The 24,259-nt window shown below is 29.1% G+C and overlaps 4 protein-coding genes and 1 long non-coding RNA gene across 14 annotated transcripts in view; 4 read left to right on the top strand and 1 right to left on the bottom strand.

The window, feature by feature from the left end:
• Nucleotides 1-1,189: 1,189 nt before the first annotated feature.
• On the top strand, nucleotides 1,190-2,475 carry LOC148232149 (uncharacterized). The gene is made up of 6 exons (XM_088192545.1): nucleotides 1,190-1,399; nucleotides 1,471-1,626; nucleotides 1,689-1,829; nucleotides 1,892-1,971; nucleotides 2,049-2,183; nucleotides 2,244-2,475. The coding sequence occupies exons 1-6, from the start codon at nucleotides 1,277-1,279 to the stop codon at nucleotides 2,362-2,364; spliced, it is 756 nt and encodes a 251-aa protein (XP_088048671.1). The 5' UTR covers nucleotides 1,190-1,276; the 3' UTR covers nucleotides 2,365-2,475.
• A 1,391-nt stretch (nucleotides 2,476-3,866) lies between these two features.
• Nucleotides 3,867-5,301, top strand: TBC1d7 (TBC1 domain family member 7). 2 transcript variants are annotated; one of them, XM_088193729.1, is made up of 5 exons: nucleotides 3,867-4,142; nucleotides 4,205-4,389; nucleotides 4,453-4,634; nucleotides 4,699-4,794; nucleotides 4,870-5,301. In XM_088193729.1, exons 1-5 carry the CDS (start codon nucleotides 3,953-3,955, stop codon nucleotides 5,123-5,125), a joined length of 909 nt encoding a protein of 302 aa, XP_088049855.1. In that variant the 5' UTR covers nucleotides 3,867-3,952; the 3' UTR covers nucleotides 5,126-5,301. The 2 variants fall into 2 exon arrangements, with proteins under 2 accessions (XP_088049855.1, XP_088049856.1); XM_088193730.1 differs by having other exon boundaries at nucleotides 3,883-4,142; nucleotides 4,217-4,389.
• Nucleotides 5,297-22,386, bottom strand: LOC148232146 (uncharacterized). Of its 7 annotated transcripts, XR_015810871.1 has the most exons (3): nucleotides 8,074-8,209; nucleotides 7,857-8,003; nucleotides 5,297-6,372 (listed from the first exon to the last, which is right to left on the bottom strand). XR_015810871.1 is itself a non-coding variant. In XM_088193731.1 (2 exons), exon 1 carries the CDS (start codon nucleotides 7,173-7,175, stop codon nucleotides 6,657-6,659), a length of 519 nt encoding a protein of 172 aa, XP_088049857.1. In that variant the 5' UTR covers nucleotides 7,176-7,285; the 3' UTR covers nucleotides 6,242-6,372; nucleotides 6,632-6,656. The 7 variants fall into 7 exon arrangements, 1 of the variants encoding a protein (XP_088049857.1); XR_015810868.1 differs by lacking the exons at nucleotides 7,857-8,003; nucleotides 8,074-8,209 and adding an exon at nucleotides 21,993-22,386; XR_015810872.1 differs by lacking the exons at nucleotides 7,857-8,003; nucleotides 8,074-8,209 and adding an exon at nucleotides 9,535-9,620.
• On the top strand, nucleotides 8,809-11,758 carry LOC148232147 (uncharacterized). Its single transcript, XR_015810873.1, has 3 exons — nucleotides 8,809-8,860; nucleotides 11,358-11,426; nucleotides 11,621-11,758. It is a non-coding gene; the product is annotated as an uncharacterized LOC148232147 (long non-coding RNA).
• Nucleotides 22,216-24,259, top strand: part of RhoBTB (Rho-related BTB domain containing) — a 33,544-nt gene continuing 31,500 nt past the window's right edge. For 2 of the 3 annotated variants that reach the window (XM_088193726.1, XM_088193728.1), the window contains exon 1: nucleotides 22,216-22,350. The gene's annotated coding sequence lies outside the window, so the exon portion shown is untranslated. The remainder of the gene's footprint in view (nucleotides 22,351-24,259) is intronic. The other variant, XM_088193727.1, reaches the window with a different exon arrangement.

Below are 24,259 nucleotides of genomic sequence, written 5' to 3'. Positions count from 1 at the left end.
AAAATATACATTGCTAAATATTTTATTGCAAACTCGTGTACTACAAAACTTTCCACAAAAAAAATATATTTTACTCGTACAATAATCAAAAATTCAATGGATAATTTAAAGCAACGTGATTTTTTTTAATATTTCACCCACTAACTGCTATTTCTCATTAAAAATATATCGGTTTTTTACAACCCCGTATTTAGCTCGTCATCGACTCATAACTGCAAAGGCGCAGCCTTGTCTCCACCTCTTTCTGGCTAAACGGGCAGTCTTTATCTGGCGGAAGGAACGCAATCTAGTTTCTAGCTATTCTAAACCGAGTAAGCACAGTAATGTAAGCTCTTTATAGCCGAATGGATGCAGTCTCAACATGGTCCAATCACGATATAAGCTAAAGCACGTATTTTCGGTTTTACGTTCGCGTCAGCTTCGTATTAAAGCAGATCAAAAGACCATCAAAAATCTTACAAAAAAGTTATCCGTTTCTCTCTTTAAGATTTATGCTACATTTACCCAGAAAAATGTAATAAAACAATTTGAAAAATATAAAAATAAAATTTAAAAAAGATCATGATCAACATGACCTTTTTTAAATTTTATCATTTTTCATCCTGAATATTCCCAGTGCTGTTTTATTTTTCGTCATCTTTAGTTTCACGATTATTACATACATCGGTAGCATATTTATAATCACTATCTAATTATGACTGATGAAGTTATAAGACGTTTTCGTTTTTTGTTTATTGGGCTTATTATTTCGCCATCACTATTACTTGAATCTCGTTAGCTACATTACAAAAATTATTATATACAAAAAGGCAGTGGAACATATAAATAGAATATAAGCTTGTATTACGATGGCTCATGCATTACCGTGACAAAATAAATTGTCCCGTTCGAAGAAGCATATCAAAAACATTTATTACGTCCTGCCTGTAACGACTTTCTTTTTTTGTTTGACGAAATAAATTTTCTGTTTAGTATAATTTTATGTTTATTGATATAAATGAGAGATTTTACATTTATAAACTAAAATAAATATTTTCACAATAGTGTATTTAAGGTGGGGAGGATACAGTTTGTAATTATAATTACCGCTTTTACTGTTTACCTATTTATTTTATAATAAAGTATTATTTTAACATTTACTGTGACAAAAATAATGGCGTTATGGCCACATTTTATAATATAAGTTACTGTCACTTCATCAATCAAAACAGCTTTTCTGCTCAGTTGATTATTCTGATTTTTTTACACATTTATAAGATATTTTATACACTTTAACATGAATTCAACGAATCGAATAGTGGTAATAAGATCGGCGCCGGCTCTCGTCGGTCGAGACCTATTGAAAAGCACAATTATGAGTCACATAAACTCGGCATTTTTCTCGTTTTTATTCAAAGAGGTATTTTAATGTAAAACTTGATTATGAAGCAAGATTTTAATAAGTAATAATTTGTTTTTTCACTTCTTTAGAATATTATCCAACTAATGGTTTTGCTGGCTGCTGTATTTTTTATATTTTTGCGATTTCCTGTCGGATGGTGCATATCCACTGTTCCTCTTACTGCAATTTTAGTTTATCTATCCACTTACGGCTATCATTTAATGAAATCTCTGGAATTGGCAACTGTATGAACAAAATCAATAAGTGTTATATTATTTTTTGTATTAATCATGTTTGGTTTTGTAAGATTGAACCGATGAGCTGTTGGATTGCTGAAGTATATGAACCTTATTTTATGACTGCTGATCCACAAGATTATAAATATACAATAATAAACGAATCAGAATTTAAGGAAGAAGATTTCGATAAATCTGGCTTGAAAAAGAAGGTTTAATATTTTTATTTATTATTGTAAATATTTTTATTATTTGAATTTTCAAATTCAATTAGGTCATCGGCATTGTAATGGTGAGAGATCATTTTGGACCTATAAACAAACTGTGGATGTACGGTTTATCAGTCGATTCAAAGTAGGAATCTAAAAGATTATATTATTTAAATTAAGTTACATGGTTATAATACTAATAGATAATTATATGTAATTTAGATACCAAAGAAAAGGAATAGCTACAACATTGGTAAAACATGTGTACGATTTTACCAAAAGGCGGGGTTACGATGGAGTTGAATTGGTAATAACAGATCTTCAAAATGAAGCTAGGCTTTTATTCTTAAGTGTTGGGTAAGGTCGTCTTAATTATAGTTTCAAATAAATAATTTTTAAAAAACGTGTATTTTTTAGGTTTAAGCTGAGTCAAATATATCATAAAAGAATTCTTGGCTTTATTCCATTCGGTATGTATCAAATGGGAATTCCTACTATCTATAAAGATTATAATTTCGTGGCTAATAATGAATATTAATGTTGCACTTGATAATGTATACAAGATCTTATGATGTACATATATTAAAAAATAATTCAATAATTATATTTAAAGAATGAGAAAGATAATAAATTTAATGTTTTTGTTCCTTAATACAGTATTTTTGTATTAATTTACAATTGTTTTTATTATGGTATTTTGTACATTTATAAGTTTTAAAATAATTATGTGAATAATGTTGGGAACAATTTTTTTTAAATTTATGACTTTTGCATAAATAATCATACAATATACTATTAATGCTGTGATATTTAGAATATTTCGTATGTGTTTATGTATTTTATATTTTAATTCTCTGTCTTATTTTCATATATTACATTGGCTTAGTATAAAATTAATTAACATATGTTTTACAACAATAATTAATAATTTGATACTGAAATCTTTTTTGATAATGTTTGTACATGTATGTATGAATATGTACTATATTGAAATATTTTATACATTTTTAAATGAAAAATAAATATATTAATATGATTTTTTACTTTATTTATTTTTACTAATATACACAAATAACATTGTTTTATAGGAATGCAAGTTGTTTATGTAACCATTATAATAAAATAATAGCTTAAAAACTATCCTCAGCTCATGGAGACTTATCGAACATAAGAATAGTCAATATTCAAACTTTCTGCAAGCTCTCATGGAGTCAGTCAATTGTTTACATCCACCGTGGTCTTGAGATGCTTATTATCCCAAATATGCATGTGTTCTGATTTACTTAAAACGTGCCTAGCAATTTGTTTTTACGACATTTGACCGTGATGACCAGCAGCGCTCCGTGATTTAAAGTCGTCGTCGTTTTGGTCGACTGGTCGTAGAATTGCAATTTCGCTCGATAATATTTATTGTAAACGATTGTACGGTCATTGTTTGAATGAACGTGTTTAAAAATGTACGTTGCCTTTCACCGGTCCTTCCAAGCTCCGCTACGACGATATACTCAAGAAGGTCAAGCGCGCAGAAAAATAAAAAAAACGCCAACTTTTTCTCATTGGGAGTAATTGCATTATTTAAATTTTTAATTCCTATAACATGCAATATTGTAAATCTTTTTTATAGCCCATTGATAGCTTTAAAGGTGGGCTGTTACACGAATAAAATGAAACAAAACTGAGCTGAAATTGTAATAATGTTTCTTTTGCAATGATGACAAAAAACTGCTATTCTAAAACAAAACATTTACACTATCTGCGTTATTACCTTTTAAGTTAACCCGAAAGACAATCACATACAGTAACTTTAATTAATATAATAATAGAAAGTATTTTCTGAGTATTTATTATAAATTTTTACTGTAAACTGAGAATACAAAAAAAATTGGATAAATAATAATATTTATTAGAAATAATTTAATTTTTTTTAAATTTTTGCTTTAGCGTGTTGCTAAAATTGTATTTTTTACACGTGTAGTTAAAAAATGATTTTATAAAATATAATAATTTTTGCAACGCGTTTAACTATGGACAAAAATTGTCGCTTAAGACCAAAAAAACTAACGTCCGAACATATGTATCCAACTGTCACTGTCACATTATAACTCATAATAATTTATATATACACGATGGCAACAGACGAGAGAAACTTCAGATCATCATATTACGAAAAAGTGGGTTGCCGAAGCGTAGAAGAGAAGAAATCCCTAGAAATTTTACTCAAAGAGACTCCATGGGACAAATCAAAACTGAAACAGTTTTGCATTAGATTTACAATCCCTGCGACTTACAGAAACATATTATGGAAGGTTCAGTTAGGTAATTCAGTCATTAATGATTTAATTATCAGTACACTGTGACAATTATTAATATATTTTTAGGTATTTTACCAGCTTTTACCGATTCGCATCACTTTGTGATGGAGCAGCGCCAAGCGCAATATAACGATCTATTACATGCATTGAAAATTATGCGAATCGTCGATAACGATACGCCGAAATCGCGCGTTTTCTCCGCGATGTTCATGTTGGAATCAGGGAAGCTTTATTATGATTTTAATCTACAGGTTCGTTATAATATAAGATTTTATTATTATATAAATGCGATTATTATTGATGTTTGTTTATAGCAAATAGACTGCGGTTTGGCACCACTAGTGGAAAGTCTTCTACAGATGTATGACGATGATGTAGACGTATATTGGCTTGCAAAAGGATTTTATCACATAACTGAACAATTTACTAAAGATATACCTAGATTAGTAGAATTAACAAAAAACTTATTAGAGAAAGAAGATCAAGACCTATATAGGTATTATTATTATTAAATGCTGACGTTATGTTTATTGTAATGATTAAATAATATGTAATTTTAGATATTTAATTGATAAAAACATTTTGGATAATCTGCCAATTGAGAAATGGTTTAATTGCTGTTTTGCTGGAATATTAGAAGAGTCGGCACTAGCAAAGTATTGATATAATAACTTGTTAATATAAAATCCAAATAAACATAAGGTTGTAGTATAATTTATATATTTTTTTAGGATATGGGATAAAATATGTGGAGGATCATCTTCGATATTAGGGTTTGTAGCTATAGTCTTGTTCATAGCCTTTAAAAATTGTATCATGAAATGCAGAGATACTGAACAAGTTTTAAAATATGTACTTGATGTTCCGGAAGAAACCCAAGAAGTTATAGCAAATAAGGCAATTGAATTATGGCAACAAAACGGGTCAATGTTGCCGAGTCAGAATGAATCAATCCTCAAAGGAAAACCTGATATTCATCTTCGATAGAAGATATTAATAATTTATTTCTAGTCTTTTCTTTATAATTAAAAACATATGTTCATCAATCACTTTTCTGTGATACATGTATTGTTTTTTTTTATTCCATGCAATGCCATTACATGGATATTTATTAATTTTATATATTATATTTTTTAAAGGTTCAATAAAATATGTATAAAATATTTAAAATCATTTATTACTCGTGCTTGTTTAAAATACAAATTTATGTTTATTGAAATGATTTAACCACAATGTATAATGAGACATTAAATATATAAAATCAAAACGATCAGATACATACAAATCTGATATAAGACTTAAAATGTGATTATATAAAACTTCTGCAACAATTATATCATCAGGATCATTTTGTAAAAATAATAAAAGATTATTATATTCTAATGGATATAACTGCATAATGTTCTTCTCGTTACACTTTAATTTAACTTCGTCTAAAATGTGAGTAATGAGCTTTTGAACACGATCATTGAACATAGATTTAAGTAAAATGTCATTTAAGATATAAAATACGTTTTGAAATTGTTTTCGTGTTTTTGACATTCTTAAAAGTAAAACTGAAAAATTCGTAAAATTATCTAAAAGTAAACTATTAAAAAATACGTAGGAATCGTAATAGTTATTGTCATATAATTGTATTACAATGTTTAATAGTTTTTTTTCTATCAAGTGTATAAACTCGATTGAGATAAGATCATAAATATCGCCGTTGACAATCATTGTTGGATGTTCCCATATTATTTTTAAAAATTCAAGTGATTCTTCAGATTGTTGAGCTTCTAAGCAATTTAAAACTATCTCGTTTAATGCCGTTCTACTCGATTCAGAATTTATATTGATTAAAGCGACTCCGAATTCAAGTTCCGATTTAAAAGGCTCATATTTATTAATACGAAATATATGATTTGTATCAGTGTTTCGTTTTCGCAAATATTTACACTTCTCCTTATGTTTTTTGGGATAATTCTTAATGACGGCTTCACAATATGTCAGATTTGAGGTTTTACATAGTTTTTGAATGAATTTTACTAGATTTTTATTCACATTCTTTTTAATGTCGGATTCGCTGATTTGGCGAGTTTCATTAAATGCCTTGCAAATCGCTTTGGAGACATTCTCTGCATTCTGAATAGTCAGCAATGGGTTGAAAGTCGAGTTTTCTAGTTTCAGATCGGCATAATTCAAAAATAACTTTAGGATCTTCTCATTGTTCATAGTTTAATTTGATCGAAAATCTGGAAACAAAATAAAAAATGTATATTAAAAAACAGTTGATATAACTATATTATTACATGTGTTTTGTTAGTACAATTTTTAACAACTTGTGAATCAGAACTTTTAAGTAAAATAAAATATACGCATTGGATTCATGCAAAAGTTCTCAAACTATTTAAAAGTTTTGTCAAACAGTATGCATTTAAAAAGAGATCACAATGACAACATAGTAACATTTATTCAGTGTAAACATAGATGCACATATTATTGTCAACTTACAAACATTGTCTAAAATAATAATAAATTATTCCGAGTCAGATCCGACAGTTTCACGATTACTTGATGATATGAGTAAACTCGTGGAACACGAAGCTTCACAATCAGGTGTAGATTTTGGAATCACGTATTTATCGCCATACAACATTTTATAAGGATAGTTCTTCGCGGTCCATTTCTTGCATTTCTTCATAGCAAACCGAGATTCATCGTCAAATCTGAACCGTATGCGCAACAACCAACGCAAAAATTTATCGAAATATATCACAACAAACTGGAAAATTAAATGTGATACTATGGTTATTATCACTACTACCAGCATTATATTAAGCGGTGACCATCCACCTATGTCACTTCCGTCAGAAGGACATTTTTTTGTTCCGTCCGATTCTGTTATGCAATTGTTTTCCAAAATCGTAGACTCATAATCTAGATGATGCTCGAATCTTTCCGCCACCGGATCGATAGATTCTTCTTTTTTGCTCGGCTCACAGTCATTGATTTTGAAAAACAAAATCGAATACAACAAAAATTTTAACACCACCATTGTTCCGGTGACTGACTATGAATGTATTGTTACAAGCTTAAACCGATATTATAGATTCATTCTAATGAATGGTAATTATCATTTGAGTTTAATGGTTTAATTTCGTACCATTTTTTCTAATGAATTATTAATTTAATAAATAGTTTATAAAAATATTACATACACTCACTGCATTTATTTTATATCAGTATAAGAATTGATCTTGAATTTCAAGTTCACATTAAATGTCATTAATGTTTTATATAGAAAGATTACTTTATAGTGATATTTAATGTTAAATTGTCAATTATGAGATATATTATTTATTTATTTTTATCATAATTTAGATTGAATATTTACAGTGTGTTTTATTATATAAGATGACCAGATGTCCAGCTCAAAAACTTGATCCTCTTTGAACAAAAGTGTTCAAGGTGACATTTTTTTACACCAGCAGCATCTCTAAAAATTTACGAATGACTTTTTTTTAACTCTCGTACCAATTTGTCCTCGTTGAACAAACTTTTTCGACATGACATGAAAGCTGGTCACCTTATATATACTATATATATGATATTATACAAAGCATTGGTTCCGATTAAAAACATTATATTTAATACACAAACACAAGCATTTTCATATTATGATTTTAAACGAAAATCTTCTATATATTTTAAAATCAATTCATAATAGTAGGCTTACCATATTTATAAAAAATAGTCATTTCGTTTTTTTACATTACATTTGGTAAGAGGATGGTAAGAGCTAAAAAAAGGAGGCCGTCACGAAATATTTTGTTCTTTTGTGTCACTATATTGTGCTAGATTAGATGACGGGATTCTGGAATAACTAAAAAAAGATCAACTTATTAATTTTGTGAAATCGGGACTATGGTAAGCCTAATAGGTTATGAATTCACATTTTCTCAAGTTATTATCCATATTGTAATATTTGATAACTATGATAACAAATATTATAGTAAATAAACAGAAACCTTATAATAAGCAGCAAAGAAAATGAAAAGTGATAGTTTGATTAGTTTTGACAGTTGCGGTAAGCAAACTTTTTGGCCCTAGCGCCTAGCAACAAAATGCGAGCGTGTATCTCTCAGATCCAGCGCCACTAACGGAATGTTAAGTCTGCACCCCACCATCAAGGGCCTTTGGCTATGATAATATTAGGGCATGTATATTGTGAAACTGTAGTGTGACGCGAACTAGTCAGGTGCAATAGCAAACTTATTTACCCCGACAACGCTGAGAAAAAATAGATAAAATTATAAACACATCACGCATACTTACAAAACAACGTGTAGATCTTGTTGTGTCGCTTATGAATTCACTGTTTGCACAATTTCGATCACTTGTAAAAGATAAGTCACTGGTGTTTAAGGAGTTTATATAATAATTATAAAATAATTGTTCCATCAAACGAAATTTTGGTGCATTATTCTGCAACGAATCTTTTTTTGAAGAAAAAAATCCAAAGATTTACTTTACATAAATCCATAAAAAAATTGTCTTAATTCGTAAAGAAAAGTATTTATTTTAATACACATAGGTATCTCTCAAAATAATTCCTCGTTAAATAGCGTCCATTTTATTTTTTTCATCTAGGGCAAAATTATAAATGTTTGGACCAAAATCTACTTCGTGTTGTCAGTTCTTCAGCGTTTGAATATCCCGTCTGGCTGTTATTTAAAATCGGTATTACTTAATTTTAGATCTCATAAAACGAACGGCGTATATAATAAAGGTAAAATAGTTTGTGAAAAATGTGAAAACGGGCGTTAGGACTCGTTATTTTTTATAATTAACATTTTGATAACTCTTGATCCCTAGATATTCCTATGACTTTTGATGGGCTTTTATTGTCCCTATACTTTTATTCCAGCTTTTGTCATTTTCTAATTGTACTATTTACCAATTATGCAGATTTATATACTTGCTTTTCCCCTTTTGTACATACATATGTATGTAAACAGCAAGGTTTGTCTCATTTACAAAAAAAATAACTTCATTCGGACACTTGTTCATCTGCATTACACGCCTCAGTTTGTGCAGATTAGGGCTTCCAAAAAAATAGATAAAAATATAATTTCATTGCTTATAAACACAGTATTCATAGTAAAATAACCAGAACTAGATAAGAAATGCAAGAAAAAAATTTATGGTATATATTTGAAAATATAAGTACATTACTTGTTTATAAAGTAGATGTACAAAATAAATTAAAAATTGTTAAAAATTTTAAAAATAAGAAAAATACATATGGATTATATTAAAAATATTATTATACAAACATATCAAAAAGTAGCACAAATAATTAAGGACGGATCGCATCAAATAGATTTTAGTATTCTTTGTATGCTAAGCCTTACAAATGCGCCCACTTGTCGGCATTGTACGGAGCGTCGGTAATGCTGATGCTACTTCTCCAAGGGGCGACTATTCCGATGCTTGCTGATGACGTGATAAGTAGGTAGTAAAAATAATATACAATACGGGTAATTTAGTAATCTGTAATTATAACTTACTTTATGAATTATAATACAGGTAATATAAGAATGTAAGTAATTAGTTGGTAATAGTTTTATATATCATACATATGTAGATACAGGTTTTTGCACCACTGACCATGTAATACGAATGTAGTCAGCAGTGCCAAACCCTGTATGATTGACAATGTGTTTGTGAGACATAGACAACTTGCATTCGAAAATTCCAAATTTCCGTGCCAATATCCGAAACGTAATTTTCTACAGTATTTCTCACACGACTCAATCGATAGCTTAATACTTTATTTCTTAGCATTAAATACGTGCATAATGTGAAAGCTTTATCTCCAATTATAACACGAGGTAACGTTTCATTGCCTCCTGTTAATATTTTAGGTGGTGGTATATTTAGTGTTCCATCATGTAAGCCTATAGCACACTATAGCGAAACGGAACCGGACCGATCCATTTTTGTTCAATTTCGTATCGCTTTCGCGCAGTACGCCTACCGAATGAGAACTGAATCCATATCATTTTGTGGTTAGACATACGCAGTGTCATCGTTAGTGTCACGTTAAGCTTAAATTCAGCCAATTTTGCCAACCACAATACACTGAAAGCGAAACAGAATCGGACCGATCCTTTTCAGTTCAATTTATTTTAGCACACTGCAGCGAAAGCGAAACGAAACATTATTAATGAAATAGTATTTTCAAAATTTATATTTAATTTGATATTAAACATAAATGCGAAGTATGGAATGCGCAGCCCTAGTTGACACGCGGAGAATGACATATTTTGCATGCATCAGGTATTGGCTAAACCTTTTACAAAAAAATATGACCTGAACCCTTTCTGGAACGGTTTTTCTGGGAATTGGCAGTCTTATCGCTGCTGCTTTGGGTAGAAATTTATTCATAAATTTTGTGCGTTATTTATAATTTTTGAGAAAAAATTAATATTATTTATTTGTTTTAAAAATAATCGTAAAAAACCAGTTAACCAAATCAAAAATGCTGTTTTTATTTTTTTTTAAATTACCGAAAAACCGTTTAATCGGTTTTGGTTTTAACTGACTTGGAAGCCCTAGTGCAGATCTTGAAATTTTTTGTTTGACTTCATCAAACCTTTTATATCCTCTCTTTGCCCTTTTGAACGGCTCATCATCATTATCTGTAAAGGGTTACAGCTCGGATTGGGCCTTCGTTTCATCCAAGATTATTCTCCTCCACCAGTACCTGCTGCTTGTGCGTTTAGCCAACGCAGTCGCAGTCTACTTGTGCTCCTTTTACCCTTAGGTTTTTAGAGTATTAATAGTTTCGTAGATTTTAGATTTCTCTTTTCAATATTTAACGCCATAGTGGTTAACGTGACTTCTCAATTCATTAATGATTCTAAAAGAATAATGCACTCCCCCTTTAAACCTTTGATCCCTAAATATTCATATTTCTGTTTTTTCTTGGCATCATTCTTGAAAAATGTTTTTTTTACTTGGTTTTATAAATAGACAATGTGCATGGTAAATTATAATGTAATATAAAATTCTTCCATTAATGTTTAACTGAAGTTAATTTTATTTTTAGCAATAATATATTGAAAAAATTATTGTAATAAGAATATTATATTATTGGAATTATATGTATGAAGCATTAAAGGTTTTTGCTCATGCTGGCCGATCCATGCTAATAATTCTAATTTTTTTCTAGAACCAGGTGTCAAAAGCAATAATGGAACAATTAACTAGAGTAACATGCTTGTATGGACAGTTAGGACAGGTTAACAATATAGCTATTAATAATATACTTTTTTAAAGTGTGAAAGTGTTGAAATTGAAAAGGTATATATTGAAGATTATTGTGTTCCAAATATCAGACATGTTTGAAGCAAGTTAAAAATATATATGCATATATATTAATATGTTTTATTAAGTTTCAATTTCTTTGTAATATTGGTCAATGTGAATTTTCAGGAAATCACTTTTTTAAAGATATGCTAAAAAAAATGCTACGCGTCTGCAGACCTCAAAATAAGTCTGAGCAACGGATGTTTTAAAACTTGAATCAACAAGTTTTTTGTTATGCATTTTAAAAATAATACAATAGCTTTAAAGCGGTACGTATTTACAATATATACTACTCGGTACTTTTCATAGACGGTGCTTATTTATAATTAATTATATAGCAAATAAAATATAATTTAAACTTTCAGAAACAAGAAAAAGAAGAACACGATTTGGGCAAAACACATTTTGCCAAAAGCAAGGTGTATTCTTGCGCATATTGTTTTAATCGTTTGCAAACAAGAGTACTCTGATCCTGCATCTCAAATTGCATCCTGACTATGTTCTATGAATGTCAAATGTGTCCGAAACAATTCAATGTAAAATTTCAACTTTCACATCATATGGAAATTCATAATCTTTTTTATTGTTATGAATATGGTAAACGTAGATAAGTATTTAACACTAACGTAACCTTTTACGGCTAATGCAAATTCATTACAACTTTAGGACCTTTAAATGTGATAATTGTGAAAAAGCATTTAAGCAAAAATCGCATATTTTACAACACATGAATATTCATAGCGATTCTATGGAGTTCAAATGTATCAATTGCAAAAAATCATTCAATAAGAAAAGTTATCTTGTAAAACATATGCGTTTTCATAGTGATTTTGAAAACTTTAAGTATATTAAATGTCAAAAGATATTCAAAAGTCAAGGTTATCTTTTGAGGCATATGTGTATTCATAATGAATCTAGAGATTTTAAATGTTACAAATGTGAAAAATCCTTTAAAAGGAAATCTGTTCTTATACGGCATATAGATGTCCATAGCAGTTCTAGAGACTTTAAATGTAACAAATATTCAAGAACAAATCTAACTTTTTACGCCATATGAATACTCATAGTGATACTTATAACAGATTTTAAATGCAGCATAATATAAATATCCATCATGATTCCAAAGATGCGTATCTTTATAATTATCTTATATTCCAAAAATGCGTATCTTTAGTAGTTCAAACTTGCGCATCTATAGTTCTAAAATATGTTTGAAAGATTTTAATATTAAATCTCAACTTTCATGCCATATGGATATTCTTAAACATTTTTCATGCCCTGGATATGGGAACTGTAGTAAAGTATTAAAAAGTAAACGTAACCTCTTAATACTGAGTAAAAAATGCAGCTCTTTCCGTGTTGATAATGAAATTGTTCATGACTTGAAGCTAATTTAAAAATCTTAATCTTTAAGTTAAATTTAAATATGAACATCTTCAGAAGATAAAATTGATTTCAATATATAAACATTTTAGCATAACCTTATGTTCAATTTAAATATGTTTTTTACATGACCTTAAGTTTATTTAAAATAATAAAATTAATTTCAAGTTTAATTATTATAGTATTATTTATAATTTTACGTTTCATTTAAATAATACTTTACAGAACAAATTAATTATATAAATTTAATTTAAATGTTTTAATAAAGTAACTCGCTTATGTAATACAAGTTATTTTGTATAAATTAAAATATCTCATTTAATATCTTTTGACATATCATTCTCACTATTACATTTTTTAAATGAATTAATAATTTAATAAATAGCTTAGAAAACAATATTATTAAACATTTTTAAGTATAATATACACTTAATAAAATAACTAAATAATTGAGGTTCACTGTGTTAATATCATATCAGTATAACAACTAATCTTGAATTTCAAGTTCACAATAAATGTTATTATTTTTATGCCGTATTAATAGTGTGATAACACTGAATGATTACTTGATAATAACCTTTAATGTTTAATTGAAGTGTCACTTATAAGATATATTATTTATATATTTTATAGCAATGATTTTTACTATAATTTAAATACAATATACACAATGTGTTTTTTTTATATGAAGCATTGATTCCGATTAAAAACATTAGAATTAGTACACAAGCATGTTCATATAATGATTTTAAACGAATATCTTGAATATATTTTTAAAATCAATTCATATTAGTCAAGTTATAAATTCACATTTTTTAAGAGTTATTATCAATATTGTTATATTTGATAATTATGATAACAAATATTAAAGTAATTGAATAAAAAGCAGCCAAGAAAATCAAAAGTGACAGATAAGTTTTGACAGTTGTTGTAAACAAATTGTTTGGTCCTAACAATATGATTGTCTAGCATGTTTCTTTCAAGACCTATTTTAATGTGATATTTATAATAAAAATAATAAATACAATAATAAACTAAATCTTAAGGTTTTATATTTTCGTTGCTTAGAAAAAGTTCGAAAATAATTTATGGAGAAGCGGGAAGAAAGGGGTTAAGACTAATTGAAATAATCCCGGCACTACTTATTTTAGTATTACACCATTAAGTATATTTTGGTGACGGGTTGGTGATGGGTGGCAATTAGACACAGATTGAGCCGCTGCAGTAGTATTTTATTGAGAATTAAAGTTACACGTTAGAATATACAATTGAACGGGGCACTGGCCCGCGAGCGTCGAAGCTTACCAGTAGGGAAAGAAAAGAGTGCCGCTAAGTTTTGGCCTAAATAAATACATATAAATCGGCCCCCTTCGGTATCAATAACGAAATATTTCTCATCATAACTTGAAATTTTGATAATAGACAATTTTATAAAAATTATGATCTTTTTATAAAGAATAATATATGCTTACCAATTTGATTTAAAAACATTAATAACATGTTTAAAATTCCAATTATAAATTGTGAATAATACATAAAACATATTTAAGAACAAAATTTCAAAAATTACATTTAATAATGTAGGATTTTAAGTAGGGAATTTTCACGTGAACTATTTTTTGCAAAAACCATAAAAAATAAATAAAATTTATATCGAAAAATATAATTTAAATTAATTGAATGTAACATAGTCGTTTATTTAAGAAATATCAAGAAGTGCAGCAATGACTTGAAAGTTTGATCAAATATGTGAGGGTTACATTAGACCAACTAGGTTGATCTTTTAAATTTACCATAATGATTTTTACAAATATAGTGGATTTTTTGTTAGTAAAACAACAACATTCGGTGTGTAAAATCTTAGATATTTATGACAGTTACCGTTAAATGTGAATTCAGTCACAGCTATCAATAAAAGTGTTCAGTCATAAACGATAACATTTGTTTTATTTTCTCCTCTCTAGAAGAAGTTGAGTTTCATCCTGTTTTTCTTTATGTTTAACAACAAATATACTCATCCTGCTTCCGTACTTAACGAAGGCAAACGATATAAGAACGAGCGAAAAACTCTCACTTGGGTTCGTCTAAGCATCTCAGCCATAACAACAATACTAGTGGGAATGTTCCAAATAAAACAGTACAACATTATTTTCCGCAATAATGTGTTATTTTACACGCCTATATAGACATATCGCAAACACATAAATCAATTGGCTGATTTTTACAGTGAAATATTTTTACTTGTAAAACAAATAACGTGTAGAAGTTTCCCCTTTGCGTTATAAAACTAATTTACTTAGAATTGAAATGAAGAAAGTTTTATATTTTTGGTGTTTTATTTTGTATTTAATAATATAATTATACAATGAAAAAAATAATACGAACGAATCATTTATTTTAATGTATAGTATTTTTTTATCATCTAGGCATACGTTTTATATGCGGTTTGCATTTTGTCCACGTTGCAAATTTATATTTCGAAATACATAAATCATGGACGATCATTAGGATGCCGATGTCGTAGCACGAGTGAGTAACTTAAGGGAATAGGTTCCATTTATAAAATATGACCGTTTTAATAATTTGTGGCCAATTGTGAGCGTCTGGGGTAGCGGAAAGTGGGAGGACGCATGAACTCCGTGACCCGTCTGCATCCAAGCTCCAGACAAACCAATTCAAGCCGTGGCTCACGATGCAGTGCGAGCGCTAAATTGCAACAATTTAATAAACGGTGTAATATAAAATGACGGTAAAAAATAATAATGTTCTGCATATTAGTTTTGTTGACATTATTATGATTGAATACAAAAATATTGTTTATTCAATATATGTATGTACTACGATAAGATACTTTTCATTATGGTAGCGTATATTCACCACGCTCTACTCGGGCCGTATTTTTAAGACTCGACTGCACGGAATGTTTATGATTTTCTTCAACAGAAGTGCGTGAAGACATTAGGCATAGTACTCAACATATTGTATATTACAGTACTCGGCCGAATGAAAACCACTCTAGGACACATTTTATTGCGTATTTACTTACAATGTTTAACTAGGACTAACAAGATGAATGATGATTTCATGTATATATTGTATATTGTAAAATAAATTAAAAGTACACATATAATTATTGTCACGAAACGTTGTTGGAGTTGCATTCATACACCATATGTAATAAGTTTACAGAGTAAAATGAGAGAAAGAGGCAGATACTCGGCCCAGTGAATATATCCACACTGATGTACTCGGCCGAGTAGTAAAATATTCATTGAGAGTTTTGAATATTGTTGTTGTTGAAACACCAATCGACTTATAGCAGAAGCACTTCTAGGTGATAAATGCGTAATTAAAAATATATAAATATATTTTATAATTTAGATTTGGCCAGATTATTCTGATTTGTAATATATTTTGTATTGTGCATAAAAGAGACAAGGGCCGGATTCGCTCAGATTATTTGGTTAAGTACTACAGTATACGTTCAACATGTTATTTTAATATTATATTTTATATTAAAAACGTAGGTGAAGATATATTTTTTACAATAATGTGATCATTTTTCAAAGAAAATCGAAAGTAATTACGAGCGTTCGTTGATATGACGCGAATAGCACATTATGTTTGTTTAGTAGAAAACTGGAAAAAGTCAGTATTAGGCATTGTTTGGCATACACATAATGCTTAGATATTATTTTTGCCATTACCGTCGACGCTTCTATTTTTAGTAAAATAGCACTATGAACTGGAAAACACAATTCAGCATATTTGAATATTAATATATGTATAATGTAAGTCAAATTTAGGTAATTTCTCTCAATATATACATATGTAAACGTCCATTGAAACGTTTTAGTAGAAAGAGTTAAAGACTTCATGACATTCATTATAATTTCATCTAGATCTGTTAGTAACAAATTGGCAGTTCTATAAAATAATGTTTGATGTTGTGGATATTTTAAGGTGTGCACACAATATCGGCGAAACCATAAATGTGTCGCCTTTACGTAAAAAATCAGACCCCTTTCAAAATTTATTTTTAGAAAATATTTCGAAAACATATAAAATATAATACATATGTATGTAATTACAAATATTAATGACTATATATTTTTTTTTAATATTATGCTTATATTTGTCGTAGTAACATTATTAAAAATAGTAAGTTAATATTGTGGTCTCTGCGTAATATTTATATTGTATTTTTTAATCTGATTGGGCGACACATTTTATTTAGAAAAAAATGCAGTTCAATATAAAATTAATATATTAATAATAAAAAAATACATGATTGCTATCCCTTTACCTGATGACGTCACACACGAAGTGTTTGGGCTAGTATAATATATTAGTGTTGTGAGAGATAAGATTAAATCTTAAAATATTCGTAAAAATAGATTCCATCGCGGATTGTAAATTACTTCAATTTGATGTTGAAAAACTATGTGCATGGTTCTCTGCTAATAGATTTTCAGTTAGCATTGAAAACTTCATTCCAACACAAATTCTAGAGTAGTATAAATATCAATAGACACCTAAGGTAAAACATTAAAATCGCTGGCATACAATCTGTTCGTCGTCATTCAGGGCTACATGAGCAGTTATGCTTTACTTCCACAGAGCTCGTCTCGCAAATGGAATGTCTTAGATTTATTCATGGTTCTCTGAATCTCATATTGTTTAATCCTCGAATTATGAACATACTACAAATATTTTTTGTATGTATAATGTAAAAGACAATGCTGTTTGTTTGATATGTTCGATATGTATGATATGTATGAATATTGAAGGACTTTTATCTATAGATAAGATGCAGGATACAAAACGAGAAATCATAAATTCTCATTGCATTTTACATCAGGGATATTTGTGTGTAAAAATATTAAAAATGACAAATATTGTCACGCCGATCATTAGATCTCGAGGGCTAATTCATCGTCATTTTAGAGATTTAATTGATATGTAATATGATTAGGCACGGTAAAATGTTTAAGCGAATGTACAATTTAAAAAAATGAAATCAAATTGTTTTTAGAGATGAAGGAATACTTACTCCTTTTTGGGATTTAATGACAAAGAATGAACATCTGATTTTGATCTTTGTGTTGATATTACACAACTTTAGAATAAATTAAATGTAAACCATCAAGGACAATATAAACTGATCAAGCAAATGTTTGATAATATAAGAGCCTTTGAAACTAAACTTACATTGTGGAATTGTCAACTGGAATCTAATAATAACAATATAAAATCCATTGAATATTATAACATATGTCGAAGGAATGCAAAAGCTTAGACAATAATTTGATTCTCGGTTCAAAACGAGTAAATAAAACTTCTCTTGATATATTTTCATCACTTTTCGAAGTAGATGTTGAAAAAACCTCGAAAAATTTCGATTGAGATTTTTACTAAAATGTCATCTACCTATATTTTCCTAATATTCATTATGCATAATACTCATGTTCTGAGAATTATGACTCAATTACTAGCTAGAACTTTTTATTGTTAGTGTATTTTCTTATTTTGCTGCTTCAAAATAATATAACTGAGGATCTCTCGTACTCTTGTATATTCATGAAATTTGAATAATATATAGCACCTTATCTGAAAATAGATTGAAGTTATTCATATTTTCATTACTGCTTATTTCCCATATACGATAATGTGTATGCAAAATCAGATGTATACGATCTTGGAAAGACAACTTAATGCCGGTAAATTTAAATACGCTCCATCTTAATAAAGCTTTTTTACCGATCAGCTAAATAAATTAGCTATATGACTAATATTAAACTCAATTATTATACTAACCATTCACTATTTTAATATATGGAGTTGTGTTTTAAAAAGGCTGGGTCCTGAGCGGTGACTAGGTGAAAAATTCGAATTGTGACATGTTTCCGTGTCGTGCAGGAATGAATCAGCTCACAGTGTAAATCAGTCCAAATTGTCTAAAAGGCAAAAATAAACAGTAATTAGCGGTAAAATTACTGCAAAGCGATGATCCATACCGAAAATTTCGTCGCGTGAGAGTTGCGTCACGCGTCACGTGAAATTCTATAGTAAACACGCAAAGGGAACATCGAGTCAGTCTATGGAAAACTGTAGACATGTTATCCTTAAACTACATTTTTTAGGAGAGAGAATTCGACCTACTTTGCATATTTTAAATGAAATTGTAGAAATATGCAGTTGTTATACGAGCACATATTGCAAAGTTTCTTACTTTTATAAAATAGTACGCCAACTACCATCGAGAAACACTTAAATATTAATAACTATAAGTGTAAATTAGCTATGTACATATTTGTCAACTATACAAGGAAGACGAAAAATGATTTGGCTACTTTAATTTACTGAATTGAAGTTATAGTAAGATCTTCTCAATTTATCTTATGCTTTTCATCTATTTTTTTATTTTACAATAGGGTTGTAAAATTCATGGAATTTCAATGTATATTCGTCACCGAAAATGAGTTTTTATCTATGTTGATTAACAGAAAATGACCATAAATACACCAATACACGTAACGATTTCTCATAATATTTTTTCATAATTAAATGTGAGTTTTACTGATAAGTGCTTAATTATAACTGCAATGTATTTTATTAATTTATAATTATACAGACACTTATCATTTTAGCAGTCCTTTCAGATAAATTTTATTGACAACTTAATGCGTTTTGTTCGGACGAAAATATACGAAATACTAATGCTATTAAAATATAAAAAAGAATAAAAAAATATATTTTAAAAATCAAATAAATAAATATTATATTTGAAAGTATTACAATTTAAATTTTTACGTCATTTTATGTGAATTGAAAGTATGCGTCAGGTTGGTTTTTCCAACCATTGTCATCTTTTGCCTTCTAAGGTCTACTTTAATCATAATTAATTCCTATTTTGAGTTTTGTCATAAAGTTGGCTTTATATAAACATGCATGTGCGATATTTAAAACATACATTAATTTTAAGCATTTTGATTGATTTTTCAACACAAAACCAAATATTCCATGCCATGGCGCCAAGTAAATCTAACGACAAATAATTTCTTTCACTTGGCATAATATCGTAGCCACTTACTTTATGTATTCAGTAGGACCGTTTAACACAAAATACAAATATGACAAAGTGCGATGCAATCATTATTTTTTTTATTATAAAGACCTGATAACGACGATAATTCTTTAAGCATATACTCAACATTTAACACTATTTTTAATACTAGTATATTGTTATTGCCAAAATGCCTGTATTAGATAGATACAACTCACATGCTATGTCATGTGAGTTGTACCTATCTAATACAAACATTGTTCTTATCTGTTTAATAAGTAATAACTCGTGATCTATTTTGGGTAATTAAATTTACATTTTACTAATTATGTTATGATGCTTTAAAACTGGGTCTTGTACTTAAATAGTTGTGTTTACATTCGATTATTTGGTTTACTTAAACATTTGTTATTTTTGGATTAAATAGATATAATCAAAAACAATATAAAGGAACTATACTGGATTGAAATGTTCGAGGATGATTATTTTTTACATATGTTTAAGTACATAAATAAATATTTAAAAAATCAATATTGTGATCACAAGTTGCACGATTGTGGACACGAAAAGGTTTATCAGCTGAATGTTTTCATGTAACACAATATAAAGTAAAACGGTGTGTTTTTTTAATTATGTACGTAATATTTTACGTTGTGTTATATGATGTTTAATATAATAACACAATAGGGTAGTCCATAAATCACTTTAAAATTCAAATTTTTAATTATTTTACGAATATGGTAATTTTAAAAATTATTTACTTTACTTTACGCCAATGCTACACAGAAAAAAACGATACATGTTAACAAAATACATAAAAAAATATATTCACAGAAACAATTACATTAAATGATATAGCCTAATGAGTAGACCACGCCAACTGCGAGTACCTGGATGAGAGCAAATCAATCCGAACTCATCCGAATTTTCATTAATTCTATTGCAGCTTATTATTACCGACTATGACTCCAATGTCCATTTGCAACTTGTGACTTTATTACCATAATATATAGTTTTTTAAAACTATCTTTATTAAGGGTACTTAATATCAGTATTTATATACGATAAAAAATGTCAAAGAAAATTATATACAATATGGATTACTTGAAATTTGTGATGTGTTTTCTCGGCAATAATTACCTTAGTATTTGTTATGTGCAAACGTTCAAATAATACGAGGTCTACTAAACTGTGAGAACATTTGTACTAAACTATAAGATTTTTTTAATAATTACTTTTTAGCTAAAAACTATATTTATATTATGGGTTTCACCTAAAAACCCCTTTTATAAGATTTCAGGAATTAAGAATAGCATCCTATTAATTTCCCACAAGCGCTGTTCAACCATTTATTTATAAAATGCTATTTTGAACTAATGGTACCGCCCGGTACTCGGTTTTGCCATAAAACACTATTTTTGCGACTTTTTCGATACTCTTTGATAGGAATCCAAATGCACGGATGTATATAAAAATAATCATTGAATATGTCAAGTACGTATGTTTTGGTAAATCGATCACCGATTTAAATGTTAATATTAGTTTCAAAAATATATATATATACAATAGATATTTTAATATGTGTTTTGCTGATATAATACGTCGTAGCTCCATTTAAAGACAAGCTTTCATATCTCTGTTACATATGAAAGTCAATTAAATAAATCGTTTTGTGAATCTATCCTAGTTTCCGAGAGTAAAACTTGAAATGTCAAAACGCGCTGTTTGCACTCTTGCTTTCAACGACAAACGGAAATTTGTTCGGATGGTATATAAAGCAGAGAAAATATATTTTGAACTATAATTATATTGCTAAAGGCAATTTTAAAATTACTTCAAAGTTATTTTGCATTTGAAGTATAAGTTACTAACACAATGCTTTATTGTGATTTTAAATGACAAAAGAAACATAATATGATTGATATACTATATGCATAGATGCTTTTTGTTTGTCACGAAAAAAAAACTTATTTTAGAAGGAACACAAATCAATTTTTTATATGATACATATTAAAACATTGCTTTTACGTTAATAGAGTTAGTACTTACTTGAATATTTTCAAAATCCTCGTTCAGCGTGTATTATTCCCTCTATGGTATTTTCTTTTGTCTTTATTTGATATACTAAGTTTAAAGTCGATCGTCTCGTTTCGTATGTACGCGTGAAAAGCGCGCGTTTCCGCCGTGCGCCGGCTGAATTTTCACGGCGAGCTTTTCCTGCGTGCGCATGCGCAGCTGGAGCCGCTTCGCGCTGTCACCGGCCGCCGGTGGCAGTAGAGCGCGGCGGTCGCGGCAGATGCTTGTCGCAGTTGCTCGTATCGCGCCGCCTACTCCGATCCACCGACCCGCCGGTGATCCGCCCCCCAGACATGCCCAGGTGACCGCCGCCGACGTCAACCCTCATGCGGTACGTGCGCTCCTGCCCCTCCCCCTCCTCTACATCATCGCACCGATGCGCATTTGTGTGTTTTTGGCCTTAACGCTCATCGTCAGCGTCCTGCTTCCTTGTTCCCGTTTCGATTTTTCCTTATCAGGTTGGCCACCCTGAATAAAAGCGAGGCGAAAAGTGTCGGATTTCTGCCGCATACGCGAGTCGCTTCGCGTGCAGTGCGATGCATCCTGACACTTTTTGACTCGCTAGAATCCAATTTCAATTTGTTTTTTTTTATCGTACACATTTACATTTATTCACTCAAATGTTATGGCTGTGAGTATATATACTTACATTTTTATACAATGGTGTATCATTTGAGTGTTTTTATTGTTCTGTCTGATACGTCCCAATTTAAACTTGATGAATTTTTGGTCAGGTTTTTTTAACCTTGTAATTAATGTTTCCTTTCGAAAAAAATCTCGGGAAAAAACAAATCTTGTTTATGTTGAATACAAGGATTGTATAAAAAATATGTTTCATGTAGAATAGAATATATTTTATGCTAATTGACTTCATTTACCTATAACAAAAAGCTAGTAAAAGATATAATATTTCTTGTTTTGTAGTTTTCTTGACAACTTTATATAATATAATTTTATTTTGTTGTAATTTGGATTCGCAAAATATCGTAAATCTTCATTTTTATCGAACCATTGTGTTAACAGCTGTCTGTTGAGGGATCCACTATTCGTCGCGCGTTATACGATTGAGAAATAGATCGTTCGTTACGGCTATTGTTTTGTTTCATTTAGTGGTACCCCTTTATCAAGCTTCTTTGATTTTTCTGAATTTTTCAGAACTGTCTCAAGTGGTCTTAAATTATTAGATTACTAATGATTAATTTCAGTGCAAGCTTTCAAATTGTTGTACGTAGTTCTGATAATTAAGTTGTTATCATCTAAAGGCGGGCGTTTATGACCTTCTTCATCACCTATCCCTTACTGTGCAAAAAAATTCTGCGCTCTCTGATGATGTACACTGAGCGTACATGCAAAATGTGTAAAAAAAATGATTTGAAATTGAAAAACGCCAATATTCTTGTAATAAAAGTGCTAAAAACGAGTAAATATACCAATTATTTATTTACAAAAATAATATCGTAAAATCAAATTATAAACCTTCAAAAGCAAACATCACTCTCGTGTGAAGCAAAAAATTTGACTGACAACATAAGAGTATAAGAAGGTGATTTGTAAACTGTTTTAATGGCTTTGTTTTGGATGAATTTAAGTTAGTAGAAAAAATAGTGTTACTCCACACCGAGCAACCATGTGTTGAAATGGGTGTTATTAATTGTTATGTATATTATAATTCTATTGTTTTTATTCATTTTATCTCAAATTTATTTTCTCAAAAAATAAATTTGTCAAAATTAGAAACTCTTGTAATTGAAATTCACTTAATTTATTTGTACAATGTTTTGTGACTTCTAGCATTCGATGTAGGTGAAGTAGCGACAGGTTTTGGAAGAAGTGCGGCGGTGGTTCTGTGGTCGTTATTTATTTTATCATATAACTAATAAATTATGACTTATACAGAGAAAATATAAAATAACACATATATAATGATATTTTATGTTTCGCATTGTGAGAAGGCTAAAGTTTGTTTAATTATGCAAAATCGTTTTATTGACGAAAGTTTGTTTCCAAGTATTAAATTAACTTCTTGCATTAAACATAACAGTGCTATTAGCTTAGGAGTATTTTATAATTATTTTTCGATTAGTTTTATGTACTTAGAAAATATTTTTCACAAAAAAGTGTTCAACACTAATAAAAAATAATATTCTTACTGTTTAAAAAGTAGAACCAGTTTATATTTTATTATATGGTGTTCTGCCAAAATATGTTTAAATATGAATAAGGAAAAAATTAGGACGTGA

The sequence above is a fragment of the Plectrocnemia conspersa genome, unplaced genomic scaffold (assembly GCF_051122295.1).
Source record: "Plectrocnemia conspersa isolate PC_06_02 unplaced genomic scaffold, ASM5112229v1 ptg000009l, whole genome shotgun sequence".
Taxonomy (NCBI): domain Eukaryota; kingdom Metazoa; phylum Arthropoda; class Insecta; order Trichoptera; family Polycentropodidae; genus Plectrocnemia; species Plectrocnemia conspersa.
The sequence above is the reverse complement of the archived record's forward strand: the minus strand, read 5'-3'. Positions and strand labels throughout refer to the sequence as shown.

Coding starts and splice junctions, on each gene's coding strand:
- LOC148232149 (XM_088192545.1), top strand. CDS start 1,277: ATGAATTCAACGAATCGAATAGTGGTAATAAGATCGGCGCCGGCTCTC. Junction 1,400..1,470: donor TCTCGTTTTTATTCAAAGAG/GTATTTTAATGT, acceptor TCACTTCTTTAG/AATATTATCCAACTAATGGT. Junction 2,184..2,243: donor CTTTTATTCTTAAGTGTTGG/GTAAGGTCGTCT, acceptor TGTATTTTTTAG/GTTTAAGCTGAGTCAAATAT.
- TBC1d7 (XM_088193729.1), top strand. CDS start 3,953: ATGGCAACAGACGAGAGAAACTTCAGATCATCATATTACGAAAAAGTG. Junction 4,390..4,452: donor ATTATGATTTTAATCTACAG/GTTCGTTATAAT, acceptor GTTTGTTTATAG/CAAATAGACTGCGGTTTGGC. Junction 4,635..4,698: donor GAAGATCAAGACCTATATAG/GTATTATTATTA, acceptor ATGTAATTTTAG/ATATTTAATTGATAAAAACA.
- LOC148232146 (XM_088193731.1), bottom strand. CDS start 7,175: ATGGTGGTGTTAAAATTTTTGTTGTATTCGATTTTGTTTTTCAAAATC.